Genomic DNA, 21,131 nt, shown 5'->3' on the forward strand with positions numbered 1-21,131 from the left:
AGAACACGGAGAAATCTATGTACCCAAGGGACAAGGCTAAAAAGCAAATATTGGATGACTGTTCCTTGAGCCCTCAGGCAGCACTGTATTAAAAACATACAATTCTGTAGTGAAAATCACTACATAGTGTCAGGAAACCATTCCATGTGAACACAGCTCATCACTGCATCCACAAAGGCAAGCTTAAACTTTACCATTCAAAGAAGACACCATATATAAATATGATACAGGAACACCACCCTTCTCTGGGTCCAAGCTCATTTAAGGTCGCTTGAGGTGTTGAAAACTGCCCTGTGGTCTGACCAATCAAAATTTCAAATTCTTTTTGGAAATCATGGAGGCCAAGTCCTTCAGACTAAAAAAATGGGAAAGACAATCTAACATGTTATCAGCGCACAGTTCAAAAGCCAGCATGTCTTTTTCAAAGAATGCCTTGCTTAATTCAACAAAACAATGCCAACCCACATATTACCCACTGCACATATTACAATAGCATAGCTCTGTTGTAAGAAAGTCTGGATGCTAAACTGGCCTGCTTGAAGTCCAAACCTGTCACCCATAGAAAACGTTTGGCGCATAATGAAATATAAATATGATAAAGGAGACCTCAAACTGTTGAGCAGCTGGAATACTATACTACAACATTTCACTTTTAAAACTGATACAGCAATTGGTCTTCACAATTCCCAAACAATTACATAGTGTTGGTAAAAGAAGAGCTGATGCAACACAGTGGAAAATATGACCCTGTCCCAACTTTTCTAAAACGTGTAGCTGGCATAAAATTTAAAATGAGCTTATTTTTTTCAGCAAAACGAAGTGTTTTAACTGTGCTTGTAAGAGGCAACCAGCTTTGGTAGAATTGAACTGAATTTATCTTACCTGAAATATACATCAATCCCCCAAATACAGTGCCGGCATGACCATAGTGAGGCTCATTCATTTTTGCAACATAATTCCATTCATTTGTCCTTGGATTGTAACATTCCACAGTAGCTGTTGAAGAATAGAATAAATGAATTTCTTTAAGGTCTATGCAAATTTGATTAAATATTATAACCTGTTAAATGAACATGTATTCCAAGATTGTGTGTGTGTGTGTGTTTCTATCTAAATTCTAACAAATAAAAAAACAAACAAATACAAAAAGTATTGTAGAAGTGATACCTATATGATTCAGTCAGGCAAGATGGTTGTAATTTTGGTCTGAAACCAAATGTGAAGAATAATTCTAGGCCCATAGCTACAAAATCTATAGGACAGCAAGCAGTCTACTGAGAGAGAGTTGATTTTTCTTTTCATTTAGATTTTTACTTAGCAAACACAATTAGAGACATGGCTTGATGCCACTTAACTGCTAACCAAAAAGTAAATCTATTAAGCATTCTACCAAGTACACCAGGCAGAAAGGTGTGAACATGCAAAATGGGAGCAGAAGAAAATCTAACGGTAAGTAGTGTGGTAATTTTTGTCACATGACTCACTAAAATTTGTGTATTATAATAAAGTACCCCTTGTTGTAAAATATGAGGATATTAGAAGTAACTTCGGAGTTCAATAACTCCATGGCCTCGTGCTTTTATATGGTCAAGAAACTCCTCTGTAACTTATAATATCCTTATATTTTACAATAGGGGTCCTTTATTCACTATATATATATATATATATATACCGATAGATATATATATATATATACCCCGATATATATATATACCCCGATATATATATATATCCCGATATATATATATATCCCGATATATATATATATCCCGATATATATATATATCCCGATATATATATATATCCCGATATATATATATATATATATATATATATATATATATATATATATATATATATATATATATATATATATATATATATATATATATATATATATATATATATATATATATATATATATATATATATATATAAAACAAAGAAGCTTGCGGATTTATGATTGTATAAACAAAAAAGATTTATTAAGCCTCATAGGCTAAATAAACGTACAGACAAACACGTAGCTCCTGACGAAGATCCCTGTGGGGGGATTGAAACATTGAAGCTAAATAAACCTTTTTGTTTTTGCATCATAAATCCTGTGAGTACCGCAAGCTTCTTTCTACTGTATACAATTTGTGCTGGCACCCAGGTGGTACCCGAATCAACGGAGTGCACCATTACTTCTTATATATATATATATATATATATATATATATATATATATATACACATACACAAGAGGTCCTCTGCACTCAAGCCATTATCAATATATTTAAGACAGACATTTATTTAAGCTGGCCAACTACGTCAAAGTCATCCCATATCTGGCCAGTCCTAAGTTCATTTTCATCTGATTCAAATTCTAATACTTCATTATACATTTTACAAAGGGACTAGGTTTTACCTGCAATTTACTAGCTGCTTTCAAAGTAAAACTCCCAAACTTGGCTGCCCTTTTATTAGACACCAGTGGGATCACCTGACTATAGCTGGGAAGGGTGGGAACTACAACATGGAGCTGGTCACTGCTCCTGTATAACTATAACAAACAAGGGAAAGTTGTGCTCACCAAATTGCTTTTTTTTAAAAAAAAATTCTATTACATAATAACCTACCTCTCAAACACAAAATTCAATCAAATAAGAAAAAAATTCCAGTTGATGGTAATTGATGTCAGATGCCTTATTCTCTTTAGTTACTCCATGTCACACGTCTAAGATTTTTCTGCAGCATTAATTAGAAATGGCAGAAATGCATGGATGCTTTAGCAGGGTTCAATTCAGAAAGTGCATTCATTGCTGGAACTCTCTGGATTGAACATCATCAGGACAAAACGAATCACTGGATGTATGTTTGTTTTATGGAGAAGCTGCTACAAACTAGCCTATTGCCTTGCACAATGCCAGGTTTTGACTGGTGTAAAGGAGAGGAGATAGTAGAAATGTTTTCTCTGGAGTAATGAATAGACCTTCACCACCATCTCATGGAAAATTCCAGGTTTGACGAATGCCAGGAGAACACTGCATCCTGTATTATGTAAAGCCGACTACCGTTTTATGGAGGAAAAATAAATGCTTTTTTATTTGAACTAGGGCCCCTGGTTACATTGAAAACAACTATAGCAATATTTTCTCTAAGAAACCTCTTGACAAAACATTAGTTTGTACTTTTTCTTGCAACAGTTTGGGAAAGTTCTAACAGATGTTCCTATACATTATGGAAAGTTTTACCAAAAGATTAGAGACTGTTACAGCAGGAGAAAACCAACTTTTTAAATCAGATGTTGGACACTTTGTATATAATATATATATGTATATATATAAGTCCCATGGGTGTCCGCACTCTTTCCTCTTAGTTTGCTGAGGTGCACGATCAAATATTGTATTATATATGATGAAGGGATCAGCACACTCATTTGTAGATGAATCAAACGTGCTTTTATTTAACACAGCATTGTGTCCAATGTTTCGGTCCCACCTGGGGACCTTTATCCTTGATAAAGGTCCCCAGGTGGGACCGAAACGTTGGACACAATGCTGTGTTAAATAAAAGCACGTTTGATTCATCTACAAATGAGTGTGCTGATCCCTTCATCATATATATGTATATATATATATATATATTGTCATTCCTTCAAAACACAAATTTTTTGGTGTTACTATTCCTTGAAGCAAGACAATTACAAGGGAACACATACCATTATTTTTTACATACCACCCATACATATAGTCTGACATAGAAGGAACTTTTTAGCATACCTTTCAGGTCAACTAAAGAAAAAAACTAACAAACTGGTCTCATTCAGCCCCCTTTGCTTGTTTCCGGGCTCATACTCCTCTGAGCTCCCCTGTGGTGCCACAGGCATTTTTCAATTAAACACCACGGTGTGTCATTTAAGTTAGATGTGGGAGGCGCTACTAGTGATAAGACTTCGGTGCACTGATCCTGTCCGCACCACTTTGTCATTACATATTGTAAGAAAGGGGAAATATTCTACTAAAAGAGGAGTGTTACACAAACGTCTCCTTTGACTTCCAACATCATTGCATGAATTATGTTACTTGTCCTTATAATATTATATGCTGAAAAAATACTCTACTCAAGTACAGGACATTTAAGGTATATTTCACGCTCACGTTTTCAGTGTTGGGTACCCCCATGTAAAATAAACTGGCAAGGTTCTTTCCCCAGGCAGGTGTACCTGTTTGTCGAAACATAGAGAAGCTCTTTATGCTAGCATCTGTTAAGCTGGCCATAGACGCAAAGATCCGATCGTACGAATCAACGTACGATCGGACTTTCCCATCTCCCGACCCTCCACTAACCATTCAGATCAAAGTTTTTACCATTCCGATCAAATAAGAACAGATCACCCAATGTTCTGCCCCTGACAGCAATCGTACGATACTTATGTCTGACAACACTAGTGAAAGTCTCCCTCTGAAAATCGTACGATCGGCAATACACGCAGAGATATTATCGGCAGCCGACAGAAATTTTCTAACCTGTCCGATCGACCAAACGACAGATCTCCGACGGACGAAAAATGTCAGGACTCTCCACACATGGTCCGAAAATCATACGAATCCACGATTCGTACGATCGGATCTTTGCGTCTATGGCCAGCTTTAGTCTTCAGCGCTTTGGAGAGCTCACATGAGCTGTACAGTAAATTTGCTGGGTTTAATCAAGTACACCTGCACAAGGAAAAATCTAAACTAGAGACATATAGGATGCCAGTAACCCGACACTAAATAGACCCCCAAGAACCCGCACCCAACCCTAACTCCCTGCGAACTCCTATTTATATACCTGCACCCGTACCAACATCAAGGAAGGGGGCGGGAAACGCAATCACGCGAGTATATGACAAGGACTGTGTCCGGGGGAAGTGGGGCAGTAGGAGGCTGTGCACGCAACCTTAATGAATCTGAACGTGCCCCACGGGCTTTGGGTCGGCTGACCATTTGTTTGACTTTAAGGCAAGAAGCCTTAAAATATGTGCAGGTAATTTTAGGCAGCAGGCGACATCAACAAGGGAGGACAGCTCATAGAACAATGATATCAATGGTAAGTACTAGATCAGGGGTAGGCCTCATGCGGCTCTTCATCCTGCTTGCTGCGGCTTAGTCTTGCAGCTTTGCCTGTCACGTTGTCTATACAGCCCTCGCACCTGCTGGCGGCTTCTTGAGTGTGTGAGCACGATAAGATAACCATTAGCTTACTGCGGTCGCACACTCCAGAAGCCGCCAGCAGGTGCGAGGGCTGTATAGACATCCCAGGCAAGACCAAGCCGCAGCAAGATGATTCATCATGGTCCTTACCGCGGTCGCACACTCAAGACAAGAGAGAAGCCTCCAGAGTCCAGTTGCAGCAGGTCTGAGGGCTATAGACGTGGCTGTGACGCATATTTAATGACGTCTATAGCCATCGCCTTTAAACAGATGAGAACACTTTATTGATAACAAATTATAAGCGGTGTTATGTTTTGCGGCTCCAGACTATTTTTCTTTAGTGGAAGAGGGGGCAAAATGGTTCGTTTTAGTAAAGGTTGCTGACCCCTGTACTAGATCTTAGTTAATTTTTGGGTCAACATATATAGACAATATATTCCCTGGTTGGAGTTTAACTTCTCATTAGCTAACTATGCATCCTTCTTACCCTTTGTTTTAATCTCTCTACACAACAGATGTATAAAAATAGAGAGGACAAAAAGAAAAATCTACAAATGTTCAAGAGAAGCCTTCAGTTCTAATATATTAATGTATTAAAAAATGTCTTAAAAACCCCATTAAGAAGTGTAGCTTTTCATTATAAAGAACTGCCTTTGGGAGAGGGAATATGAATCCCACATGCTTTATTTTTTATATAAATAGTTGAAAAAAAAGTTAGTAAATAAAAACATGAATAAGTAAAATTTGGAGAGTTGATAAAATATATATCTTATATAAACCTCCAATAAATACACTGCAAAGATCAGACGAGCAATAAAGCAAACACTTTATGTGGCAGATTTAGAGGAAAGGACTAGGTAGCAAATCTTGCCAGCATTTGTTTGCTGGTCTCCAAAGCATTTTATTTGCAGTAGTAGGAGTTTACGACAAACAATTAATAAAATCTGCTATTTATGTTTTTACCTGACTTTAAGGTTAATATCATATCCAAAAAAAAAAAAAAAAAACTAAATACAAAACGGGTATTTTTTAAAAATGTTTTGCAGACGTATACTCTTTTTCCCAAAGGAACAATTAGTTCCCACATGAATAGACTGTGCAGTCTAGATAAATAAATAATTGTCAGTACAGGTATGGGACCGGTTATCCAGAATGCTTGGGACCGGTTATCCAGAATGCTGGGGGCCTGGGGTTTTCCGGATAACTGATCTATCCATAATTTGGCTCTTCATTCCTTAAATCTACTAGAATATCATGTAAACATTAAATAAACCTAATAGGCTGGTTTTGCTTCCAATAAGGATTAATTATATCCTAGTTTGGATCAAGTATAAGATATGGTTTTATTATTACAGAGAAAAAGGAAATCAATTTTAAACATCTAGATAATTGGATTACAATGGAGTCCATGGGAGACGTCCATTTCATAATTGAGAGCTTTCTGGATAACTGGTTTCCAGATAATGGATCCCATACCTGTATTTACAAAGAAACCCTGCCCCCTATCAATGCAAATTATCAGCTGGTTCATTCCTAATTGATGGTCTATAAAAAGTTCTCTCAATATCAAGGTATGACGCAGGAAACATCTCATGATGGGTAAAAGCAAAAAGCTGTCTCAAGACCTTCGCAAACTTATTGTTGCATTGTTTACTGATGTATTTCTAAGCTTCTGAATGTTCCAGTGTTCACTGTTGGGACCATAATCCAGAAGTGGAAAGAACATAATTTCCCCCTAAACTGCCCATGACCAGGTGCTCCTCGCAAGAGGAGTCAAACGAATCAGAAGAGTTGCCCAACAGCCAAGGATCACTTGTGGAGAGCTTCAGAAAGACCTTGAATTAGCAGGTGCAGTTGTTTCAAAGAAAACAATAAGTAATGTACTCAACTGACATGGCCTCTATGCACGAACACCGCACAAGACTCCACTGCTGTAGGAAAAGTATGTTAAAGCTCGTTTAAAGTTTGCTGCACAACATTTAGACAAGCCAATGGAATTCTGGGAGAATATAGTCTGGTCAGATGAGACCAAAATGTAACTTTTTGGATGTCATTGCACACACCATGTTTGGCGGAGAAATGCCATCTTTTTAGATCAACGCCATGAGAAGCTAATAAAAGCTTTTTAAATATATATTCCTTAACGGTGCTGTCTTCTATATTTTTGGAAAAATGGCACTGCACATCACCCCAAAAACACCTTACCAACAGTGAAGTTTTGAGTTGGGATCATCATGGTCTGGTGCTGTTTTTCAGCATATGGTACTGTCAGACGTCATATAATTGAAGGAAGGATGAATGGAGAAATGTACAGCGACATTCTTGATAAGAATCTGCTGCCATCTACCAGGATGCTGAAGATGGAACAAGGGTGCTTATTTCAGCAAGACAATGATCCCAACCACACAGCCAACCCTCAACTAGCTTCAGAGAAAGAAAAAATAGCTACGCAAATAACCCAGTCGATCACCTGACTTGAATCCACTTGAAAATCTATGGAAAGAACTGAAGATCAGCGATGATAGAAGAGGCCCCCATAACCTTTAAGATTTGAAGACCGTTTGTGTGGAAGAATGGGCCAAAATCACACCTGAGCAATGCATGCATGATATTTCTCCATATAGGAGGCGTCTTGAAGGTGTCATTAGCAACAAAGGTTTTTCTATTAAATACATTTCGGCAAGCAGGAGCACCAGCCTGGGGTATCAGGTAAGCATTTATAATCACTGTCTAACATTTCCCCCCCCCCCCAAGTGATTTACCTTTCCTTCTCCTTTAAAGGTTGTAGACCACATTTCACTGAAAATATGAGAATTGGCTAAACGTCTTTGGCTGCCACTGTGTACATATTAAACACTCAATAAGGCATCACTGGGACAGGAGACACTGCATTCCATGGACTAATATTATCCTTCATATTGGGATTTTGAATGGGAATCACATGGACTTGACTTGGTAGTAAACTTAGTAGGATGCTTTAAATAAAAATGAAATAATCAGTAGGCAATAAAAGATACTAACTGTGGAAGATCAGCTAAATGCTGTGGTTTTTGTAAGTAAATAAATAAAAAGTAAGAATACTGAAAAAATGAGTGATAAGCCCAGATAACATTGTAAACTGTAGCTTCAATGTGATCTTGTGAAGCCTTTATGAAAAAGGTGGAGAATTCCTTGTATACCGAGTGGAAGAAGCCAATTATAACGATATGAATCCCATACACAATCTAAGCAAGGGTACAAAGCTTCCCTAACAGCTTGGAAAACCTTCAGTTATTTCCACTGAACAAGCCATGTCTCTATGAATGACCATACATTAATGTGTATGTTTACTCAAGCATTGCAACAAAGAAATAAAAGAATACTTCAGTGCTCGGGTTCAAACTAAAACTTCAGCATCTGGAAAGCAATCCCCTCATACACATTCTACTTTTAATTGCCAGGCAGATTCAGATACACAGAGCTAAAACGTATTTGGTACATGAAACCTTAATCTTTTCACTGCTACAATATGGGAAAGCTAATTTCTCACATACCAGGCTTACGTCCCTCAGAGTGAGCATGATTGAATTTCCCGTACTGACACGATTTCCCTAAATAGTACAGACACCATTCCATTCGCATGATTGAATCAATGTCATTTTACAAGCTTGAGAGCTCCAAAGACATACTAACCAAATGCAGTATATTGATGGAAGTTCATCACACCTATTTTCATTTATTTATTTATTTTTTTAACAGTGCTGGTCAACATATTCTATTTGGCAAATACTGAATAGCAAGTGGAGAAGATCTGTGATGCATTAAACCCCTAAACACAACATTTATCTTTGTTAGATTACTACAAAATGAGCCAATTTATACTCGAAATATAAGAGTCTTCATAAAGGGATAAATGTGATTGATACAGTTCTGGTGATGATAGATAGATAGATACCGGTAGATAGATAGATAGATAGATAGATAGATAGATAGATAGATAGATAGATAGATAAATAATATGGTAATACACATTTCATAGAGAAAGTTCTCACATACAGGAGGCATTTTCTGTTCAGAAGTACCATATATATATGGATATGCACTCAAGACAATTTGAGGTTACGAACTACATCTGTTACACTTATGAAACCTTAGATATAGAAATGTTTTGTTTATTTCGTCACCATGTAAGTGTAATTAAATTTGCTTACTTTATCTACATGCATGGATCTATTGGCAGGTCATCAAACCTTTATTTATATAGGACAATTTGGGTGCAGATTCTGTAAAGTTCTGAGGCATAGGTCTGCACAATGTAAATAAATGATCCTTATAAATAATAACGATCAGCTCAAATATTCTGTTTAGCAGTGAGGCATCCCAATTTTATGCTGGAGTTACTATGTCTGATCAAGATAACTCACAAGATTACTGGAAGCATGGAAGACTTGCATGCAGCAGACAAAAACAATGTAGGTTAAGGGCAGGAAAACGAAGTGCTCAGAGTGCCATCCCGTCGTTGATTTTCATTCTAGCTGTGGGAAGGCAATTTGGGGAGATTAGTCGCCCCGAAGAATAGGAGATTTGTCGCCGGGCGACTAATCTCCTCAAATCTGACAGTGTGTCTCTGCCCTAAAGATGCAGAAGGATCTTTGCATCTGCAGTGTGTATGAATATACAGTACTACTGTAGCATATGTCGTGTCTATGTACAGAGGCCCATCCAACATTAAGTGATACTATCACCAAAATAAAAGTTTTTGTGCCCCACAGCTATGGGCATGGATTGGTGAATGACTAAGGTTGGCTGATTTTCATTTCATTTTCAAAGAAACGACTTATTACATTATCAGCACTACTTACCTAAAAAATGTTGAACCCTGTTTGGTACAAATTATATTGTACAACACATTTTTCCCACAGACTGAAAACCCTTAATAATCATTTACTCATTAACTACAGGAATAGGATAAGTGGTGTAACTAGCAGGGGAGCAACAGGTGCGACTGAACCAGAGCTGTGGAGTCTGAAGCAATTTTGGGTATCTGGAGTCGAGTCACCAAAAAAATTACAGACTCCTAATAACTTTAAATACAAGCACTGAAAACAATCAAATCCGGCTTAGCTTCTATGAAGGAGGATATGGCAGAAGAACAATACTTTAGTTAATGATGGATTATATTTAAAAGCTATTCTACAGCTAAATGTCAGGTTATATTAATATATAAGTTGTTTTATACTTTCCAGTAGTTTTAGTTTATGTAGTTTAACTTTGATTTTGGTTTAGAATTACCAAAGGATGTGGTTTATATTTTTGAACTTTGGTGGTGATAAAATGCCTTGTATGTTGTCCTTAAAGGAGAAGGAAAGCTACGGAGGCATTTTATTGCCAATAGATTAGCTGCAATAGTGCAAGCTAGAATGCTATATTTATTCTGTAGAATGTTTTACCATACCTGAGTAAAAAGCTCTAGAAACTCTCTGTTTGTTTAGGATATGAGCTGCAGTATTAACATGGTGTGACATCACTTCCTGCCTGAGTCTCTCCCTGCTCTGGGCTCAGATTACAGTAGAGAAGGGAGGGGGGGGGGAGAGGAGCAAACTGAGCATGCTCTTGCCCAGGGCAATGAGGTATAAGCTGAAGGCAGGAAGTCTGATACAGAAGCCTATGTGTACACAATAGAAGGAAAGAAATGCTGTGTTTCTTTTGACAGGGGACTCAGAGCAGCACTACTTTGGTGGTTTACTGGTATATTTAGATGGACCTTTCTGATAAGGCTTACTTAGTTTTAACCTTTCCTTCTCCTTTAACATCTTTCAATCAACATGGAAAATACATAAGTATATTAGGGCAAGGTCACACTGGGCGTTTCGGGGAGATTTAGTCGCTGGCAACTAATTGCCTCGTCTTTGTGGCGACCAATCTCCCCGAACGCCTTCCCTCACTCTTTCACTGGCTAAAATGAAAAATCGCAGGCACTAAGCACACGCAGCGATTCGTTTTCTGAAGTCGCCCACAGTTGGAAACCGGGGAGATTGGTCCCGCAAAGACGATGCGATTAGTCGCCAGGCGACTAAATCGCCCCAAAGCGCCCAGTGTAACCTTACCCTTAAAGCAGAGGTCCCCAACCTTTTTTTACCCGTGAGCCACATTCAAATGTAAAAAGAGTTGGAGAGCAACACAAGCATAAAATAGTCCCTTGGGGTGCCAAATAAGGGCTGTGGTGGCTATTTGGTTGCCCCTATGTGGACTAGCAGCCTACAAAAGGCTCTATTTGGTACTATACTTAGTTTTTATGCAATTAAAACTTGCTTCCAAGCTTGGAATTCAAAAATAAGCATCTGATTTGAGGACACAGAGAGCAACATCCAAAGGGTTGGAGAGCAACATGTTGCTCGCGAGCTACTGGTTGGGGATCACTGCCTTAAAGGAATAGTAACACCAAGAAATGAAAGCATTTAAAGTAATTAACATAGGATATACTGCTAGCATGCACTGTTAAAGGCACAGGTTACATAGCACATAACAGATAAGCCCTGTTCAATACTATGGTGTTATCAGTTATCTGCGAAGTAATCTGTGCCTTTCTCCTTTTTTCCAGCCAGAATCGCTGCCCTCATGGCTACACAGCAATGTGTTTATATCAACTATAGTAGTCTTTCTGAAAACAAACATACAAACCAGTTTTACTAGTGCAGTACATTATATTTTAATTACTTTGATACAGTTTCAGTTGTTGGTGTTAATGTTCCTTTAAAAACAGAGCAATCGGAAGTACCATAAACCAAGGAGTCGGAGTCAAAGTATTTATGTACCAAATTCACAGCCCTCGACTGGACCCAGGCACGCCTGAGTTGCTGTGCATGCTACAAGAACATCTAAAGATAAAATCATGTGCATGGCCTACAATTAAACTACCCTCAGCATGCTTGTAGTCCTTATGGAGTAACAGTTACACAAATAAGCACAATTTGCCATATAGACTTTTCCTATAAACAAATGAACACGATTTTACGACAGGCATTGTTTCAAAGATCATTATACGTTTTTGTTGCAGATTTCAATTCACCACCAAAAACATTAACTTCACTTTTCTTCAGAAGGAAATCCAAATGACCTTTAATTATCACATACACCTTTTTATGACGCAACTGGCATATAACATTTTGTGAAAATAGTAACTAAAATTGCACAAGACTGAACAAGTGCCAAGAAATCCCCCTCAAACAACATCTTTACTTATATTATGTTTTATGCTTTTCATTCAGATATTTATTATGTTACGGTTACTTAGAAATAGTATTTGTTAAATATAGCAATATAAATTCTCTCAAATCAATATATTTACGTAATGTTTTCCATGGAACAAAATGCTTACAATGCTTTTATGGCTGTAGATCATAATGGGGCAACATCACTATGGGGCAGATTCACTAAGCTCGAGTGAAGGATTCGAATGAAAAATACTTCGAATTTCGAAGTATTTTTTGGGTACTTCGACCATCGAATTGGTTAAATTCGTTCGAAATCGAACGAAATCGAACGATTCGAAGTAAAAATCGTTTGACTATTCGACCATTCGATAGTCGAAGTACTTGCCCTTTAAAAAAAACTTCGACCCCCTACTTCGGCAGCTAAAAGCTACCGAAGTCAATGTTAGCCTATGGGGAAGGTCCCCATAGGCTTGCTAACCTTTTTTTGATCGAAGGATTTTCGTTCGATTCGAAGGATTTAATCGTTCGATCGAACGAAAAATCCTTCGATCGTTCGATCGCAGGATTAGCGCTAAATCCTTCGACTTCGATATTCGAAGTCGAAGGATTTCAATTCGAGGGTCGAATTTCGAAGTATTTTTTACTTCGAAATTCGACCCTTAGTGAATCTGCCCCTAAAAGTAGACCTCGCTTAGTAAAGTATGGGCACTCCTGTGTTAGACCCATCCAGTAAATTAAAATCACTAACTGTATCCCCTGGGACAGCATTAATCTTAAAACAAAAACACAAAGGCATGCAGATCTTTCTTACTATGTGAAGTGCTGCCAGATTACCTACATTTTGCCATGGATGACTTGCACTCTAGCCAGAACTCTAGACTTAAGCAAGTGAACTATTTTACATTCTCCAGTCTTACTATACTGCAAATCCACAAGACTAGCTCAGTGCAGGGGGTTTTGTGAAATACTGGTATGATGGTGGTTTGAGGCTTGGATGGATAGATCCCAAGGCCAGCACATTTTTCCCCTAAGAGGAGCACCAGCCTAGGGTAAAAAAATTAGACATTTAGTTCACTGGAGGGATGCATACATATTGGCACCCGCAGTGAATTTGATTTTATCAGAGCCAATTAGCCTTCCAGTACAGTTTTCAACAGTGGGAAGAAAAAGCATCTGAAAGAAATTCATTCAGAGATGGGGAGAAGATACAGATTCCTTGCAGTTAGTTATCAGGTTGGAACGGAACCTAGGGCCTTAGCGCTGAAAGCACCAGTGCTAACCACAGCACTATTGTGCTATAGAGAAGAATACCTGGCAGCTAATTAAATGACTAATTGTATCACAAAATCTTCATGAAAGGAAAAACCTTACATAATAATTTTGTAAAACTTGCATATTTACTTTATCAAATTAATCAAAATACAATCTGTCTCAATCAAAAATTGAACACATGCCTGCACCTAATCTGGTTATTTGCTATACTTGCAGATTAGGATACAACTAGTTAGCGCTAAGAATGCTCAAATTCCAATACAAACTCCAGCAGCACTCCGGTATAGTGAAAAATAATTTATTTGTGCAAATGAAGCAACGTTTCGGGCATAACCAGCCCTTTATCAAGCTTATTTTTTACTATACCGGAGTGCTGCTGGAGTTTGTATTGGAATTTGAACTGGACCTGGGCAGACAGAGTCGCAGCCGGCACCCGACGCTACAAAAAGCCGTGAGATTGATTGTGTAGCACTACTCTCTATGTTTGCGCTAAGAATGCTCAAAGACTCCTGTAACAAAATAGTTAGAAAAATAAACTTACCAAGTTCACCTGCTGCATTCCGACCACCAACTGCATAAAGATGACCTTTGAGGGCACTTAGGTGGAAAAAAGTACGCTTTTCATTCAAAGATGCCACTTGCATCCATTTATTATAACGAGGGTCAAATCGGAAAACTGTATCAACTGCGGTTTTTCCTTTTGTGTCATAATTACTTTGACCACCAACTACATACAGGAAATTTCCAATTACTGCTATTCCATGCTGGTATCTTGGTGCATCCATGGGTGCCAAGGATTTCCACTCATGTCCCTTCTCATCGAATATCCGTAACTCTTTGCTAACAACAAGTTGCTGTCTTAAAACTCCCCCCAGTGTGACCAAGTGGGTGTTGTCAGAGCGAATGGCAGTTCTTTCTGACTGCATTACAGGTTGCATGTATGGCATCATTTGGTAATTGCTAGCTTCCAAAAGTAGATTTACACAAGTATTGTCAGTTCTCATGAAATCCACAGTCTGGACATGGTTTATAAGGTCTTGTGGTGTCATTAGTGGGAACCGAATGTTCTTCATTATTTTTGCAGCATAATCCATTCGAGTGTCCTCATACCGTAGCCAACGACAGGCAGCCTTGAAGAGTTCCAGTTCAGTGCACTGCTTAAGGCTATTACTGGAAAGCACAAAAGCAAGACGATCAAATGGGAGCTTCACAAACTCCCCCGTTGTTAATAATGCTGGAAAATTCTTCAAGATAAAGTTATTTACATATTTATCAACCTCCGTAAGATTGTATGTGTTTGCTATTCGACCAACCTCAACGCAGTTTTCCAATGTAACCTATAAACAAATAATACAAATATAAATCCAGCTTAGAAGATCGATTTTAAAAATGCTTGACACAGAAACAACTAGTTAACTCCAATACAAAAAGGGGGTAAATATTTAAAGATCAGTATTTTCTGCAAATCTTGAGAGGAGGTGGGATTTGGGCGGTGAACACAGAAATATTATATTATGCCATTTAGTGCAAGAGAAATATATAGATATAAACCATAGCTGTGATAGACAAGGAATAGAAAAATAAACGGTAGACAACAATCAAACAATTTAAGACTTATCCTATACTATAAAAAGGTATCTTTACGTTATTACTAGCGACTAGTTTCCCATCATATAGTACAAATAAAAATCCTTCAATGTCAACATTCATGGCCAGTGGAAAAATCAATCGATCCAATTAAAAAACACGTTTACTACAAATAGTCGATGATTCATGTCAATATAGGCTTTAAATGCATGGTCTTTCTAAATATATTGAATTCACATCACATGGTGTACACATTTTCACAAAATAATGAAACAAAACCACAAGTCAGACCGTGATACAGCACAAGGCTTCCATCTCCATCACCCAAAACACAAGTTATCCTAAGCCTAAAACCTTTAAACTCTATCAAAAACTTTCTGCTTTATAGGCTTACCCTTGTTTGTGTCAACTTTGCCGCAAATAAATGACAGTCATACAGATGAGTTTTGTTGCGTAACAGGATTGGCAGTGTAGCAGATCTACTTGGTACTCTATAAGCACTACCTGAAAATTCTCTGAGACTTCAATTAGAAGTGAATTCAACAACAAATGGTGCAATAAGTCCCAGCAATGAAACTTTCCCTGAAGAGTATCTGGCCTACTTAACTGTAAGGTGTTCCTTCATAAGTATTGTTTCTGCTTTTTATAGCATATAACTGTGATAGACCAACTTTTTCAAGCTGAATTCCATATTAAGCACCTATTGTAGCATAGTAATATTCCTGTGGACAGACAGGTATCCATCTATCCCCATGAAATAAAATACATATCTGTCATCTTTTAATATCTGAATGAGACACAAAGTATAAATAAATGCAGGATGCCCTTTAATGTGTCAAAAATACAATGCCGATTTGTTTCTAAAAAAAAAAAAAAAAGCCTCAGGTAACTTTAGGTATGTGTTTTGTACCGACTTTTCTTTGCAGTTATGAACATACAAATAACCTCCTAATGTAGTTATGAAGCATGTGAATTTTGGAATGATCAGGTACTGGACAGTCTCACCTGTACAAGCTATTTTAGAACAGTAAAGCACTTTAGACATAGAAAAAATATTTATTTCAATTAGCCTTAAGAGTATTCACCACAAAGGCACCTCCTTTGTCCTCAGGCTTTCGCAATAACTGTATTATCATTTCAGAATCCCTTTAAGTTAAATTTTCCCCATAAGGGAGATGCCGTTGCATGCCCAAAGTAACCTCCTCTTGTACAGCTCTCACTAATGTGTCAATAGTATTAGATGGTAACTGTGAAATAAAGTCAATAATACAGAAAACACTACATAGAAAATACAATATAGATACATTTTCTAAACTGCTCTAAAATACTGAACATTTCAGGGTATACATAAACAAGAATAAGTGGGTGGGCAATGCTGACAGATTCCCACCTGTGCTGTGAGCTGATCCTCCATAGCTTCTGTTTTGAAATCATGAAATAAAACACTACTGTGCTGCATGTGGCACTACAGCAGCCACTAAAAATACTCTCAGACCTGTTTTGCCCTATTATGAACTGTGTTGCACAACAGGGAAACGGTCATAGTAAATGGAATTTAGCTGTGGCAAAGGGAGTTTCCGCCTCTACAAATGTTTCTGTTTTAGTTTTGTTTTAATGCTTAAAGACTGGGTGGGGTATTGTATGAATATTAAGTGTGATAAGTGTTTTCCATAAGGTAATTGTGAAGGAGAAAAGAATTGAAAGACTGTAAGCAGTATCATTTGGTGATGTTTTACTTTGTTTAAAATGCAATTGTTTCATATTATGACAATGAATAAGTTATGGCTTGATTATTGTAAATATTATGTTTCTACTAGTTGGTATATTGTATTTGTTCCTGGGAATTATCACTGTACTTTAACTGTAATTTTAGGCAAGATGTTATTTTCCAATTGCTTAGCATAATGGAAACAGTATTGCTGCAGGAATGCCTGCTGTTAATATTGTTTTGTAGAAAGTTCTGCCTGGCCAAGCACACAAGTTTGTTGTTGAAACTGAAATGGAAACAGTGAGACATGGATCCAAGATGGAGTGCTCTTCAACTTGTGGTAGGTTTTTGAATGCAAGAGTGGGTGGTGTTAGGTGGGTGTAGGCAATTTTGCACTAGTTTGGGAAAGGCGCTGGCCTGAAATGATAGGGCCCGAAACATTGGTGATTACACAGCATACACAACTTAGCAAATTAAACTAAACATTAGATGAACATTGGTTATTTTTTACACTGCAGATTTTTTAAACTCAGTTTGTAATCTAAAACTATACATTTAGCTGCAGTTTCCATTTCTAATACTTACAAATTTTCACTATATCTTTGGCAAATTGAAAAAAAAAAAAAGCAAGCAAGAAATTGTAGTGCCGCCGGTCTAAATTCTGCACTTACACAACCCTGCCTAATAGGTTCCTTAAAATGTTTCTATTGTGTTGTCCCTTGCTTGTTGCAGTTTGGTACCAAGTTTCTTTGTTAATATTGTGTTCTTACCCCAGATATAAGAAACACTTTACAGAAGTCCAGTACAGGAAGAATCTGTAGAAAACTTGCTGCCTCTAGAGTATCCTGAAGGTTATCCATATTCAGGGAAAGTTTTGCAGTATAAATGAAATCAATAATCTTCTTCAATCCAATTTTGTTCACACCATGCAATTTAATGCACATTAAGTCTTGTTCCTTCATCCCACCTAGACAATAAATCAATAAACATGTTAATTTATTCTTATTTATTTATTCTGAAATGTTTATAAATAAGATATATAGGTAATGTTAGAAGCAAAACTGATTTGAACTGATTTGAAGGCTTATACTACATATACCACAAAGAGTTTGAATAGAGAATATGATTTTCAAATGTATCCACAGAACAAAGGAACCTTTTGTTTTTAAGTACCCACTCAATCATTATAACATTAATGGGTTGTTTTCACATTTATTGTAACAGTAGTGCAAAATTAATTGTGGGAGGGCAGTCCAATTGCGATTTGCAGATACAGACACAAGTGAGTCAGCTAAGGTCTATTTGAAGCTCAAAGTGGCTAGGACTTTAAACATTGTAGGTTATAAAAATGCCCACACAGTTCTGTTGTCACACACTCAATATTAAAAAAACAATTGACATTCCAATAAGGAATTCGGTAGGTATTGGTTAACTGCCATCCTAATATGGCACAAATAAATTTTTTCCCCCAAATAACCCATAACATGACTAATGAAGATTTGCCAAACCCAACAAGAGGCACAGATGGTTTATATTGATATCAATATAAGAGTTATTACATGAACCTTACATAGCAACAGATAAGTCACAGAGGCTATACAAAATAATTTAGTCAAGCGAGTCACTGCCAATAAACCTTTCTTCGACACAGGAAGATAAAGTTATTTGCTAGTCAAACAAATACCTCACATGGATACGAAATTGGTTTCACTATACCTTTAAAGCTAAAACCTTTTATAGCTGCCTCAGTAAAGGCAATTTTGTTTCATTATAAATACGGTACTGAAAAATATATGATAAAAAGAAAAAAATAATACAAGGACTAACTCTTTTCTAAGTCAAGCAACAAAAGCAACGGACAGATTTTACATGTTCCAAATTCTGTCAAATTCTGCCAACTCCTTTTCACATAGGGAGGCACATTTATCAAGGGTCGAATTTCGAATTCATCCGAGTCATTGGAGCTTAAAATTTGACCATTTCATCGAAATTTATTAATAAATCTATTAATAAAATCTATTTTTTAAAACTCGGATGAAGGACATTGACCTGAAAACTCAAATTGAATTTGATTCAAATTTAAAAAGCTTGAATGTCAGGAAGGCTGCAAACAACTCAAAATTGATACCTGGACCTCTCCCTCTAGGTGGCGAATAATGGAATTTGAGTTCTTAGAGGGCCAGAGTATGATAAATCTTGAAAATCAAATTCAAAATTTTTAAATAACTCGAATCAAATTTGAAAAACTACCTAGTGGAATTTGACAGTTTTGACCATAAAAAAATACAAAGTAGAATTCTAATTTTCATTTCGACCCATGATAAATCTGACCCCTAAGTCTCTCCTTTACCATTTCTGTTCTTTATTGTTCATCAGAATAAAGCCATAAGTATGATTTCAGGTTGTTTTGTCCAATCAAACTTTTCCTGTTTGATAGGACCCCAGTGGTTGCTTCTTACTGATTATATTGAAAAGCTCTACAAGACACATGACATAGTTATTGTGCCTTTAATGGATGGCAGAGTTCTTTAATGATAATCATAGGCTTTGGCTATCTACTAAACAGTTACAATTTCACCTCTGGAAATATCACAGAGAGCAAAATATTCTTCTCAAGTGCTCATGTAACTAGTATGCGAAAGCAAAAAACACAAGAAGCACCTGTAAACATGGCTTTAAAGTAATCACTTGAGGAGGCCATCATAGCTCGGTGAACTGGAAAAATTTCATCCCCATCACCTGGTACTAAAGTAACGTCACAAAGCAAGCCTTCAAGTCGTAGCTGGTCAAAGCCCTGGAAAAAAATAACAACATTTTTTATGGAATTGTATACTGGTTCATAGTACTCAATTGTGCTCTGAGATTTAAAAGGAAACAATCATCCATAAGCTTTTTACTTATACCTGAGTGGATACTAGGTATCTAACTCTCTCTATACAAGCAGTGCCAGTAGTACCTCTCTAAATCTTCTACATTGTAAGCTCTAATAAGCAAGGCCCTCTCTAACGCTTGTATTAATTATTAGGTCATCTGTATGACTTATGTATTCACCAGTCTATAGTACAACAATGTGCCACAGATTAAACGGATAAGTCAAAAAATCCTACATAACTTCTTCCCTTCCTCTCAAACAACTAGAAGCACAATAGTATCATTTTAAAGGGATACCGTCATGGGAATTTTTTTTTTTTCCAAAAAGCATCAGTTAATAGTGCTGCTCCAGCAGAATTCTGCACTGAAATCCATTTGTCAAAAGAGCAAACCGATTTTTTTTTCTAATATTTAATTTTGAAATTTGACATGGGGCTAGACATAATGTCAGTTTTCCAGTCATGTGACTTGTGCTCTGATAAACTTGAGTCTCTCTTTACTGCAAGTTGGAGTGATATCACCCTCACCACCCCCAGCAGTCTAACAACAGAACAATGGGAAGGTAACCAGATAGCAGCTCCCTAACACAAGAAAACAGCTGCCTAGTAGATCTAAGAACAGCACTCAATAGTAAAATCCAGGTCCCACTGGGACACATTCAGCTACATTGAGTAGGAGAAACAACAGCCTGCCAGAAAGCAGTTCCATCCTAAAGTGCTGCTTGTTTCTGAAAGCACATGACCAGGCAAAATGACCTGAGATGGCTGCATACACACCAATATTACAACTACAAAACAATACACTTGCTGGTTCAGAAATGTATTATAAATTGTAGTTTTTATTATTTGAAGTGTAAACAGTGTAATTTAGTAATAAAAACATCATAAAAATCATGACAGAATCCCTTTAACTATACTACAAAATGCACTATCCCTTTTATTTAAAAGTAAACTAAAAATTTAAAATCACAAAAAAAAGAAAAGTTATACTACACGCATATGTTTTGGCTTGTTTACTTTTATCGTCCATTTTATATGTGTCAGTAAGTCATTGGGTTGCAAGACGGTTATAAATGGGAGCATTGGGAACTCAAAACCTAGGACTTGAGTGCTGCAATGCTAACCACTAAACACTGTGCCACGGTGCTGCTATCATAAACGCAAATTAGTAGAGAATTTTCAGTGAACTCAGTCAGTGCCTTATGTATTTAAGTTGTATTTGTGTTGTAAGAGAAGGAATTATCATAAAGTTTAAACTGTTAAACTTACATTATCCTATTTTTTGCCAAGTTTTAAAATGAAGACATGCATTCTCTCATAG

At 37.1% G+C, this 21,131-nt stretch overlaps 1 protein-coding gene across 4 annotated transcripts in view; it reads right to left on the reverse strand.

The window, feature by feature from the left end:
• The window catches only part of klhl13.L (kelch like family member 13 L homeolog), a 52,886-nt gene that overhangs the window by 5,269 nt on the left and 26,486 nt on the right, over positions 1-21,131 (reverse strand). For all 4 annotated transcript variants that reach the window (NM_001093242.1, XM_041572047.1, XM_041572046.1 and 1 more), the window contains 4 exon segments: positions 883-996; positions 14,187-14,982; positions 17,711-17,907; positions 19,602-19,734. In NM_001093242.1, the coding sequence (NP_001086711.1) occupies positions 883-996; positions 14,187-14,982; positions 17,711-17,907; positions 19,602-19,734 (1,240 nt within the window).

This window comes from Xenopus laevis, chromosome 8L, assembly GCF_017654675.1.
Source record: "Xenopus laevis strain J_2021 chromosome 8L, Xenopus_laevis_v10.1, whole genome shotgun sequence".
Classification (NCBI taxonomy): Eukaryota; Metazoa; Chordata; class Amphibia; order Anura; family Pipidae; genus Xenopus; species Xenopus laevis.